The following is a 13,029-nucleotide window of genomic DNA, read 5'->3' on the forward strand; positions in this document are numbered from 1 at the left end:
CCATAGGAGATCTGTCATCATGCAGGGGGAACCGGAACCATCTTGGTGTCTGGGTCCACTGCCTGAAGCCAGGAGCTCCGAAGAGCCAACTGTGTAAGTCGCATCTTGAGATGCGCGAGGGGAAGAGCAAGCACGCACAAGGCCATCAGGCCCAGAAGCCTATGGAACCACCAGGCGTACATGCTTTCTGGCTGAATGAAGACTTGACACATGGTTAACAGATCCGCCATCCTGTCCACCGTCAAGTACACTCTGCAGTCGATCGTGTTCCAACGGAAACCCAGGAATATCAGGTCCTGAGAGATCGTCATGGAAGATTTCCGCCAGTTCACCATCAGCCCAAGACTGAACAGGAGCTGAAGGAGAGACTGAAGATTGCTCGAGGTTTTCACCGGACAGTCGTCGTCCAAATATGGATACACATGAATACCCTCAAGCCTTAAAAAGGCCGCAATGACTGACATCAGCTTTGTGAAGACACGCAGTGCAGAGCTGAGACCAAAAGGGAGCACTCGAAACTGATAGTGCTCCTCTCCTAGGGAGAACCACAGATATCTCCAATGCGGGCTTCAGATCAGGATATGCATATAAGCATCCTGAAGGTCCACAACGCTGAACCAGTCGCCCTTCTGAAGAGGACTTTATTTGTCAGGGCGTAATCATCTTGAATTTCTCTTGCACAAGAGAAAGGTTGAACTGGGAAAGGTCTAGAATGGTGTGCAGTCCAGCCTGGTTCGGTTTTGGCACAGTAAACAGACGAGAGCAGAAGCCCTCCCCTTGTTCCCCTAGGGGAACGGGTTCTATCGCCCTAAGATCTAGAAGCTTCTGGACCTCGGCTCTGAGTGAGGGGGTCCCCGACTGCTGAAAAGGAGAATTGGTGGGAGTTTAGGGGGGAAGGGCAAGGGGAAGCCCGCCCGAGCGATGGACAAAACACACCGGTCGTGGGTGACGGTTTGCCACGCCTCCAGATGAGACGAGATTCGTCCTCCCACCGGAGTCTCGTGAGAGCGCCAAAAGATATCATTTTGCAGACTTTTCAGCGGAGAGACTACCTGTCCCCGAAGAGGAGGCTGACGACAGAGAAAAACTGGCCATGTTCTGCCTCTGGCAGGAGTTACACGTCAGAGGATCAGTCCTACGCGACCTCTAAAGCCTGAAGAGGATCGAGATAGGGATCCAGATCTCTGACTTTTGAATGGGGCCTTCACGAGGAGCGACAGAGACTTGGCAGTTTGCGTGCTCGCTTTAGTCTTGGTGAGCTCGTCATCCATTGAAGAATGAAATAACTCTTTGTCATCAAAAGGCAGGTCTAGAACTTTATCTTGGACCCCCTTCGAAAACTTTGTTGCATGAAGCTAAGCCTGACGAGAGGTGCCCACCCCCACGACCATGAGCCGAGGTGTCAACATGGTGCGCAGCAGCCTCTAGCATATCCTGTGCCAACACCCTGGCGTCTGACAAGCCGCCTTTAAATTCTTCTAGCCTGTCAACAGGAATAAACTCCTGGAAGTCAGTCAAATCTCTCCACAGTTTCATATTCGCCGCTGCCAGGATGAGACCTTCTTGCCCAAGGAATGGAGCAATTTGTCCTCCTTGGACAGAACTTGAGCCGCAGCAGCAGAAGACGCAGAGGCTGGCTTGGATTGGAGTGGCGGCCGCTATCACCGTCGATGATGGGAGAGGACATTTCCTACTTCCTCGGAGGTGTGAAGCCTGTAACGGGCATCAATCCTTTTATTAATGTGCAGCCCGGTGTGGGGTTTATCCCAGCCCTTGCGGGCTTCGGCCAGGACGTCCCTCTGAAGGAACAGGCCGGTGCGCTCCTGTGGAGACAAGGTTAACGCCCCCGAAAACACCCCTTCCTGCAGAGCGGGTGCCTCAGGCACTGGTATGTTAAGGAGAGACATCATGTCTAGTACCCGGTCGTGAAATGCTCGGACAGAGCGGGGCTGGTCTTCACTGTCCTGATCTGCCAAAGGGTCTTCTAGAACATCTGGGTCACCCGGCTGCGATGTGAACGGCGTCAGATTGACATCACGCTTTGCCGGAGTCTTGTCCACCAGTGACAAGGGAGGACGAAGCGGAAGAGCCGGAGGAAGGCCGGGAGGCAGAGGAAGTGCTGCCGCCGGGGCGACAGGCCCCGTGACATGAACTGTCGGGCCAGGCAACGGAGCCGGAGGGCAGATTTCTCTAAAAAGGCCTTTAAAGTACTCCGTCATGGGATCAGAGTTCATTAAACTGTGAAATTTCCCAAAAAAGGCAGAGAACTTAGGCGCTGGAATGGGCAGAGGCCTCTCATGAGGAGCATAACCCAACGAACCCAGTTAGGAGGGTGTTGCCAAGAGGGCCCGCTACCAACCGGATCTACATAGACCAATGGGGCAGATGTAGGAGGAAGCGAGACCGAATGTGGTAGTGGCATCCGAGCACGCCAGTCATAGGAAGAGCGGAACGGATTCACACTGTCGCATGGAAAAGGTTGTCCACTGTAAAGAAGGATCCCAACACCGCCGTCGATAGTGTGGGTGTGAGGGAAGAATCCAAAATGGCCGACGTACTCCACGCGGGAAGGCCCGCCATTTTGTGAACATCTGAGGAGAACTGCGTCACATGTGTAGATGAGGCAGTTGACTCCAAAGATTGGTCAGGGGACTTGTCAGAAATGTTAGCCTTGACATAAGGATCCTTGGCAGAGCTGGTACTATTGGGCTTTGGATGTTTACTGGACATCCTGTCCCTTGAATTAGCCTCCAAAGGAGGAACCTCAGCAACGTCGGTAACAGAGGAGTTACCGTCGACGATCTCTCCCTGTGCCCCCTCAACAGAACCGATACCTCCGCGAGCGTGGGAAAGTTGAGGAATCCACCTCACAGACAAGACCTTTACAGTCCTCTCAGTTCTGTTGGTACACACCTTAGCCTTGGTAAGAGGAACCTCGGAACAGAGTCCGGTCTTAATAGCTCCCCCCAGAGGGGCCTCAAACTGTGGTTTGGTACAGAAAGCCTCAACAGAGGCCTTAGGGCGCACCTCGGTGTCTGTGCGGGAAGCTCCTGACAAGGAGACCTCAGAGCGAACTTCATTAACCAACGCCTCAGGACGACTATGCTGGCTATTAGCACCTGATCGGTGAACCTCAGATCGTGATCCGGTATAGGCAGGCCCCTCGCGGAAACCCTTGGAGGAAACCCTGGTACACCTATTAGGCCTGCGAGGCACCTCAGGGATAACCCCAGTAACAGAGCTTTTGAAGCCCCTCCTGGACCTGGAGGACCCCGTGAAGGAGTCCCCCAGCCGGGATGCCCTGAAAAGTAAAGAACTTACCGGGCGTCTCTTCTTTCCGTCAATGAAGAGTTGGAAATGCGATGGAGGAACCTTCTAGAAGATTTCCTCCCACCTGCAAAGACGTTGAAGTGCCCGGACCGAAAGGGAGTCGCAGAAGAAACACGAGTCCCAACGGTGATCCGGTCCCAGACACTCCAAGCAGAGAGAATGGGGATCCGCCATAGCATTGCAAGAGTAACACGTGGCAAATCCCAGATGCTCCGGCATAGACAGAGGACTACGCGACCGCAGAACTGGAGCAGGAGAGAAGGACAATGGGAAAGAAAAAAGGTCTTCCCGGTGAGGCTAGTGCGTCCAGCCCCGACCGTGCAGAGAAAAGGACTGAAGGGCGATGCGCGGGGCAGAGCTAAGGAGGGCAGGGTTACGGATGCGTGCGGTACCCCGTGTAAAAAGAGAAGGACACATTTTCAGTTTGATTTTTTTTACAAAAGTGCTCCAGTCGCGTCCCACAGGACGGAATGTCCCAAAAGTATGGAGGAAAGGGGACGGGACATAGGAGTAAATGTGGATTATATGCCACGCCACACAACGTCATCTAAGAATTCACATTTGAAGTAGGTCTCTCTAAAAAAATCTAGAGATATTTCATTCTTTATCAGTATTTTCACCATTATAACCATATAAAACATACCAAAAAACCTAGAAAACAATGTGCTGCATAAGTTATAAAACTGCAGCGCTCCTTAAAAACGAATTCATAGGGAGAACATTCCGCTGGAGTATACCTTTGGATTCATGGAGTGAAGCATTGTTGTTACTGTTGCTAGTTGATGTTCTGCCACTATCAAGACTGGTTGGGCGGGACACTACATCGAAGGAAAAGCGAGGAGAAAATAGCATTATAAAAATCAGCATCAGCAAATGTTCATAAAGTTACATAGTGATAACAAAAGGAACATTTTCTCAAGCAAGGGACTGTTTCTTGACGCATTAGGTTATGAACATTTAATATACTGCCTAATTATGAGGGGGGACGTTTTGTAGAAGGCAAGGTTTCTTTGTGACTGAACCCTTTCACAGCAGCCCTGCAGCAGTTCATTAAAGTCATAACAAACTTAAATGTTGGTTTGCTCTACTTTCCTATGTATAAACTGGGTATATTATGAAACTCTGCTCCCAGGTATTTACTTACACGTGGCAGATTAAGGTTAATGTATTTAATACAATATATTTTTGTTTTCAAAGTGCTAAGGTGGGCATTATTGTATGAATGGGATGGGGATGCTTAAGGCATTTTTAACAGCTGGGGCTATTACTTTTAGCCCCTGGAAGCAGAAGGCCATCATTTTTAGCCTGTGCTTCCCCAGAAGGCAGTGCTAGGCATATACACATTTTGGCTAATCAGCTGGCCCGAAAGCTTTGGGGACTCTTATAGGCTGAAGCCTGAGCAAATTAGAGCACTCACACTATACTGGCATCCTGATTGGCAGATATCTGTCTGTGTGTGCTTTGTGGCTGTTCCTGCTTCCCTTAATTGGCTTATTCCTGCAGAGAAACCAGAGCCTGATTCCGGAATATATATATGTATGTTCTGTGAATGCCGGAATGAGCAGACTCCTGGATAATACATTAGCATATCATAGAAGGAGCCAATTGCCATATTAAATAGATATCAGGCTTGCGGGATGCATAGCTCAGTGCATATTTGTATGTGTCTGCCGCATGCAACATGCCTTGTGATGAGGGATTCCTCTCGCTGTGCACATGGCAACGGAACAGTGAGAGCAGGAGAAAGAAGGGTCAACCATAGTGGGTATCTTCAGCAGAGCCCATGTATCTAACTCTAATATATGCTAACCAGCGAGGTACGCCACACACATGCAGCAATTATTTGATTGCCTTCTATTCCATTGCACTTATTGTCTTCCTCACTGCCAGGGAAAGCACTAGGAAGCTGTTTTGCAGTGTTAATATGCATTTCCTCCGCCCCTTTTGTCTTCCAAACTCCTGTTAATAGCAGCAGGGATGTGGTTGTAGTGAGGAGAGCGCAGCAATGCTTCACTCTTCTCTTATGGCCAGATTTTCTTTAATGATCTGGCATGGGAGAAGACAGCTTCAGCTAGTGGAAGCAGATTAGTAGCAGGAGTACATGGGAATAGGATGGCAACCCTTGGCAGTGGGTCTGTTACTGGCCATTTAAAGGCAATTCTTGGAACCTGCCATTTGATGGCAATATTGGGAATGGAGTACCTGGGTATTCTATGGACAACGGATAACTACCTAAACATGTGAGAGCAATCACTGGTGATGGAATAAGTATGTGGGAATTTTATGGCACTTCCTGGTAAAGGGTTTGAGAACCTTGGTGTTTTATGGAAATCGCTGGCAAAGGTGTGAATAACTAGGCATTTGCTGGCAATCACTGGGAGTGGTGTGAAGACCTTGATGGCAATGCCCAGCACATTATGGTGTTCCTAGGCATTTAGTGACAATACCTGCGAGAATCTGCCAAGACGGAAAACAATTTTACTATACAAAAGCCGAAACATGCATTTATACAAATGCTTGTTAGTCTTTATCTTTACAGAATGTGTGAGCATAAAGCCCTATGTGACAAGATTGTAGACTACAACACAAAGTATATCTTTAATGGTTTTATCAAAAAATTATAGGAAAAACGGGTCAGAAAAATTGTGTAAGACAGATAGTGAATGGGTGAACAAAAGACATAACTGGTGGGGCTTCTGGGGCATTGGGCCATCATTAAAAGTTATCCTCCCTCTATTCCCTATGTGTCCCCGATATGAAGGTGCTTAGCCAAAAGCTCCAAAGTAAGGGTGCTTTGTGGATGTCAAAATCTAACAAAAAGTATTAACACCAAACAAAAGGTCCTTGGTTCTGTAGTGGGGGCTCCAGGAGTCTCCATGCCTCAGCTATCCCGGGGAGCTCCCCAGAAAGTTGATACCAATTGGAGCATCTGGTCGGCCGTCAGTCCTGTCGTCCAGGAGTTTGGCCTGGAACCTGTCCTGGATGGAACTGAGTTCTGCCTGGTATGGTATGGCCATATGGAGGCAGGCTGAGGAGCCGGGCCCTATTCTTGATGCCCCACTTGAGAAACCTGCTTCGTTCTGGACCCTCTCTCTTGTGCCTTCCCTCACTATTTGCTGTACTCCTGTCTCTGGGCTTCGTGGCCATTTTAGATATCTCTTTGGGCACCTTCTGTTTGTTCATCCATCCAGAGCCTACTTATCCTTTTATCCAACCCAGTCTCTTCACCCAACTGAGCCCCATTTTCCTACCTATCTTGCATTCCAGTTTTGCTCCTCCTCGCACTCTATCCATTCTTCACTCCTACGTGCACCACCCACCGCCTCTGTCACTTCTTCACTTCTATCCTATGTCACCTGTTCGCTCCTTCAAGCACCACCATCCTACTCTCTCTGCTCAATCATTTCTTCATTCTTTTGAGCACCAGCCTCCTCCTCTTCTCTCCGCTCTGCCACAGCTTTGATCCTTCAAGCAACACCCTCCTCCTCTTTCTACTCTCTTGAAGCCTGCCTCAACTTATTTGCATCCTCTAACAACTGCAGACTTCTTAGCTATGTGTATCTTACTCAACAATATTTCAAGCTCTGCCTTAATCTCTTCCACTGCCTCCTTAAACTCTGCAATCTCCTCCTTAATCATTGAATCTCCTCTGTAACCTCTTCCACCTGCCCCTTAATATCTGCAGCCTGCTCTTAACCTTTTCCATCTGCTCCTTGAACTCTGCAACTCCTTACATTCGTCCACGTCCTCCTTACAGTCTTCCACCTACTACCTAATCTCTTTAATCTCCATCCGCAAATCTCCTTTCCCCAATAAGTTCTCCCCCTCTGGCTCTAGCTAACCATACCACCACCCAGAGCTTTGAGTGGACCGTGCCTAGCAGGGGCAGAGCCCCAGCAGTCCCCAAAAAGGGCTCCCCCGGCGGGCCGATCCCGACTACCCCCAGCTACGCTGACCCTTCAGGCAGCCCATTTAGCCGAAGCGCTGCATGGTGAAAGGGCCGCTTGCAGGTGTTAGCGCTTCGGATTAGAAAAAAGAAGAGGAGCCTGTCTGCTGGGTGTTTCGCTCTTTACTCTGCAACAAAAGAAACAAAAGCAGAGGCCATATAACCCAGCCCCTCCTTCTGTTTGAGTAAAGAGCAGCCCTTTCACTCAAGGAGTCACGTGACTCCCACAAGCAGCCCTTTAACCATGCGGCTCCTTGAATGAGGGGGTTCTTGTCTGCTGGGCGTTGGCCCCCACATTAAGACACAAAAAGAGAGCTGGGGTGCACTTGTGTCATACCTTTGGTGCTCTCGGCCTTCCCTTTTGTTTCTTAATCACAGGGTCCGACACCCTGTGATTTGGAACAAAAAGAAGCACCTGGGCGCACCAAAGGTAATAATGCCAGTGCGCCCCTGTTTTTACCAGCCCCCCACCCTGAGGCGAGGGGGGGAGCTGGCGTGGCCTAAGCACACCCACCTATACTAAGCCCTCCCTCGATTTAGCCTCCCACTTAAAGCACTGCTGCCACCTTACCCTGCTCCTCCAATCTCCTTTGTCCTGCTGCTCTCCAACTATCTTGAAACTCCTTCCTCCTGCTCCAGCCACTGTCCCCCTTCCTCAGATTTCCAACGCAGACTGATTACGAATCTTAACCCTGGCTTCCAGCCTCTCTTTGGGAAAAGAGGACTCAGGTGTGCAGACTTGCTATGAGGTAGATGGGAGGTGTGGTTCTTTGGGCAGGGTGAGTCTCCGGTGTCTGCTGGACTCTAGCCTCAGGAACTGTATCTGCCATCCTGGAGTTCCCAACACATACTTTAGGGTGTTGTATGGATGTTGCTTGGTAGGTACCCGGCCTAACCCATGTCCCTCTCTGAAGTTACTGGAAGGGTAATGCTGATGCCGAGATAGACACAAGTAAACTTTTTATCTGGTCCATAGAACAGAGTTAGATTCAGGATTCTTTCAATATTTCTGAATTGTAGTTTTTTTTTCAGTTGCCCAGACGACTGTCCTGGCTTGGCACAGTCACAGCTGATTAACAAGGCTTTGGATCTCTGTTGTAGATATCAGACTGTAGAGAACCCCAACATGTATTTCTTTTATGTTGAAGTAAACAACCTATATCTGGGACGATTCAGAAATCTCTCAGAAAGATCACACCAATTGTGACTTATTTTATGTTCTATACAGCTAGAAATTGTTTCACCCATGGCATAATGTCCAACCTGCAAGGCCTAAAAGCATACACTTGCACTGTTTGAATCAAAGTTGTCCTTCCTTGTCAGCTCATACAGTCAATTGTGTATGCATAAACTAAGTGTGCATCAGCACATACCTACTGCAGTTGGAGGAGCAATAATATAAAAAGCCACTCTCAGCTATACAACATTGAAGACAGCAGGTCTATCTGTAGAATGTCTAAAGGCAAAGATAATTGCTGTGTACAGTACATAAAAGTGATAAATAATTAACTAGAACAAAATACAATGCTGGAATCAGTATAGCTTTCAAATGAAGTCCCTATTTTAAAACCATGTATCAGTTCATTTTACCCAGACTAGGACCCTCAAAGAGGATTCCCTTCATGATATTCTCTCTGCCTCATATGGGAATAGTTTCTTACCTGTAACTCCATTTCTCCAGCATTGGTATCTTTCATGGATTCACATGCTTAGAATATTCCCCGTCGTCAGGCTGGGAATCCTCGGTAAATTATATAGACCTTTTCCATAGGAATAATTTCAACACTTTTGTGTCCTATCTACGTCGTTTTGGGCCGCGTACGCCTGCGCCACTAGGACGTAGAGGTATAAGTAGTTCCGCCCCCACGGCTCCCTCAGATTTCGACCCCCAAAGTAGTATGGGGGACATCTGGTTTGCATGCCAGGGGAGGCGGGCGGGCGCATGTGAATCCATGAAAGATACCAATGCTGGAGAAATGGAGTTACAGGTAAGAAACTATTCCCTTCTCCAGCATTGGATCTTTCATGGATTCACATGCTTAGAATAGATTGTATAGCAGTATCCCCCAACATTGGAGGTGTGTATGCAAACCAATATCACCATAACCATAATGCATATTTATCATGGCAAAACATCACATTATAGTATGTTAACAGTGAAAACATCACACTTCAGAGTACATTAGTGGAAGGATGTGACCCCTTAATTGGGGCTTACCTTATTGAAACAGGTGCCGTAGGACTGCACAACCCATCTGTGTATCATCAGCATGTTGCTGTCCGAGGCAATAATGCCGGGTAAATGTGTGTGGTACCGACCAGGAAGCCGCCTGACAGATATCTCCCAGTGGAATTCCGGACCACAATGCCGTCGTCGAAGAAAGGGATCTCGTCGAATGGGCCCTTGGACGCTTCTCCAACAGATTTCCAGCTTTTGAGTGACAAAAGGAAATAGTAGACGACACCCATCGGGCTAGTCCTTGTTTTGAGATCGGTTTACCTTTAGCCGAAGGGCCATAAGCCACAAATAGCTGTCTCGTGTCTCTGAAGCTTTGAGTGCGATGGAGGTAAAATTTTAAAGCTCTTTTCACGTCCAGTGTATGGTGAGTCTTCTCCGCAACCGACGAAGATGTTGGAAAAAACGTCGGCAGCACTATAGAAGAGTGCTTATGGAACATGGTAGGTACTTTAGGAATGAAATGAGGATTAGTAGCCAACACGACTTTATTATTGAAAAATCTCAAGTAGGTGGATCGATCACTAAAGCTTGTATTTCTGACAGTCTTCGAGCCGAAGTAATAGCCAGCAGAAAAGCCAATTTCCACAACAAAAATTTAAATGATGACAATGACATTGGTTCAAAAGGGGCCTTCATCAGCGCTGCCAGAACCAGGTTAAGACTCCAGCTTGGAGGAAACTTTTTCGCGGGAGGAAAGGTTCGGAAGAATCCTTTAAGGAAATGTTTAATCAGCCGGTCACTAAATAACGGAGTTGAATATCTCTTCCAAGTAAATCTTGAAATGGCAGCCAGATGCACTTTTATGGATGAAACAGACAAGCCTTTTTGAGCTAGGAGTAGCAAGTATGGTAGAAGTTGTTCCGGTGTGATATTAAGCGGGACCAAACCTGGTTGAACCGCACACCATGTGCAGAATCTCTTCCATTTGTATGAATATGAAGTGTTCGTGGACAGCGCCCTCGCCGCTTGCAAAATGCGACGACAGTCCGCTGGAATCTCTAACGTGCCAAACTCGGAGAAATCAGGAGCCAGGCTGTCAGACTGAGGCTGTCGGGGTCGTGATGCCAAACAACCCCTTTCTCCTGAGACAGAATGTTAGGCAGAAACCTGTGCAGTTCCCTTGGGGACCACTGCAAAAGATTTAAGACTACAGGTGTTGGCAGTAAACCCACTTGGTAGCAGTCTGTACCACCCAGATTTACCTGGTAGCTGTGGCTGAGCAGTCAGACTTCCCTCAAGAAGAGTTAGTCAGTATGCAAAGTATACACAATAGGCACTCAGATACAATAGCACAAGCAAACACTGACCAGAGCTTTGGTAACAAGGTATATAATTATTTATTTAAAAACACACTTATTGAAACACTCCAGCACTATTATTGTAAATCACTCCAAACACAATTACTATTATTATATATACACTCCTTATTCCTTATCAGACAAGTCTTAGTTAACACCACTTATTTCCAAACAGAGGTGAGCGCTTAACTATAGATGGCACTCCAATAAGTTAACGAAAAAGGGAGGGAAAAAGGCAGAATGTAGGAAAATACACCACACTAATACTTAGGAACTCTTAAGCAAGGCAGGAAAGTCCAAAGTTACTTGTGAGCCAAAGTCCATAGGCCGGGCCCACTCTTGGAGAGAGCAGGGCACAAATGCACCCAAGATCACACAATGACAACAGGCTTAAAAAGTCTTGCAGGGAGTTCGGAAAGGTTTTAGTTAGGCTCAGAAAAGTTTAGCCAGGGTGTCCCAGGCTAACCCAGGGTCGAAAGCCGGGGGCTAAATCTACCCCGTACAGTCGGTTGCAAGGGAAGCCAGGCGGAACATGGTACCTTATGTGGAAAGGATCCTCCAGCGAGGGCAGTTGTTCCTGGCAGCAGGTGCAAGTCGCGGCGTCGTCCAGAAGAAGAGAAGATCTAGACGTGGAGGAAAGATGAAGGTCTTTGCACTGCCAGGGAAGAAACCAGCCGCAGAGTTTTCTGGTTAAAGGTAGTGGTAAAACGTGGTATTGCGGTTGCCGGGGTGCTTGGCACAGGCAAGGCGGCCACAAGATGTTCCAGGAAGCGAAAAAGGAAGCAGACTGGTTATCCCCACCAGTCGAAGGAAGAAGACTCTCTGGGCTGGAGATCTCCTCTGTCGTTGGGAAAAGTGGTGAGACAGTTCAGCAGGGCTCCACCAGTGGTATCGTCGTAGCAGGTCGGCTCGGCTTCTCCCTCGTAGGATTCTTAGGTCTTGTGGCAAATTCTTGTGGCAAATTCTGAAGTTCCAGTCCCCAAAGGCCTGCTTTTATGCAGAAAACCCCCATTGACTCAGCCTAGCTGTCCATCAAACATGCTAAGTGGTGAGCCGGCCGGCTCACGACTTGGGCCAATCAGGACAGAGTGCGACTTGAGTTGCCTAGGCAACTCAGTCCAGGGTGCCTAAATCCCCCTCCACCCCTCCTAAGTACCCCAGACAGAGTGGCACCACTTTGGAGGGCTTCTGTGGAGAAGCCTGCCAAAATGTGGAACAAAGGGCTCAACTTGGGTTGGAGTCACAGAGGCGAACACAAACGCCATTTTAGAACCGAGTTCTGGCAAAAAATACCAACCGGAGAATTAATATTAAATAAATAAACCGGCGGTATGTTCGAGGCTAAAGGAATTAAATAATTAAAGTTGGTAGCCTCGAACAATGGGAAATCCCATAGGGATATATTCGCGGTCGAATATAAAAAGTAGTATCCACTGCCACCAGCCAAAACTCGATCAGGGGGGACGGAGACGTGCCCCCTCGACTAACAGACCCCGGGGCAATCGAATTGCCCTGGCCAGTACGTCCACAATATGATGCTTTGTACTGGTTCTGTTCAGAATTTGAGACTAGTAAAGTCAATGGTGACTTTACATGCCCTGGGAGACAGTAGTCAGTCCCAGGGTATGGAGTCTATACTGGGGGGTCACTATGACACCCCTGTGTTACTGCACTGAGGGTGCTGTGTAACACACATCACAAAAACACATGAAGCCCTATGGAGTAAAAGACCCCATAGCCCATTAAACACATATAGAATCAAAGAGATATACTCAAATCATGTCCAAGAGTGAGGGTAAAAGAGTCTCACTCTTGGCAGGAGAACAAAATAAACCCCGAAAAACCAGCAAAGCTGCTGGGGGACTCACTAGGTTAGGAAATTCAGCCTAAACAGAGAATTCTCCCTAACACAGAAGGTTCGGGATTTTCTGGAATCTCATTGGTTCTGCCGCTGAAAGATGGAGTAGATCTGAGAACCACACTTGTCTGGCCCAGTATGGGGCCTCCAGGATCACCCGACATGGATATCTGTGGATCCATTGCAGCGTCCGACGTATGAGCGGAAACAGGGGAAAGGCATACAGAAACTTGTCCATCCATGGGAAAGAGAACGCTTCCCCTAGTGAGTCTTGCTGTGGCCACCTGCTCGCGTATTGTGGGCATTTCTTGTTGTCTCTCGTCGCAAAGAGATTGAGGGCCGGACGACCCCATTTCTC

At 48.2% G+C, this 13,029-nt stretch overlaps 1 protein-coding gene across 5 annotated transcripts in view; it reads right to left on the reverse strand.

The window, feature by feature from the left end:
* The window catches only part of CCDC88A (coiled-coil domain containing 88A), a 2,139,415-nt gene that overhangs the window by 166,660 nt on the left and 1,959,726 nt on the right, over positions 1-13,029 (reverse strand). For 3 of the 5 annotated variants that reach the window (XM_069608254.1, XM_069608252.1, XM_069608256.1), the window contains one exon: positions 4,068-4,148. The exons of the other annotated variants lie outside the window; for them this stretch is intronic. In XM_069608254.1, the coding sequence (XP_069464355.1) occupies positions 4,068-4,148 (81 nt within the window). The remainder of the gene's footprint in view (positions 1-4,067; positions 4,149-13,029) is intronic. 5 annotated transcript variants of the gene reach the window in all.

This window comes from Ambystoma mexicanum, chromosome 4q (assembly GCF_040938575.1).
Source record: "Ambystoma mexicanum isolate Mex_15411 chromosome 4q, UKY_AmexF1_1, whole genome shotgun sequence".
NCBI classification, from domain to species: Eukaryota; Metazoa; Chordata; class Amphibia; order Caudata; family Ambystomatidae; genus Ambystoma; species Ambystoma mexicanum.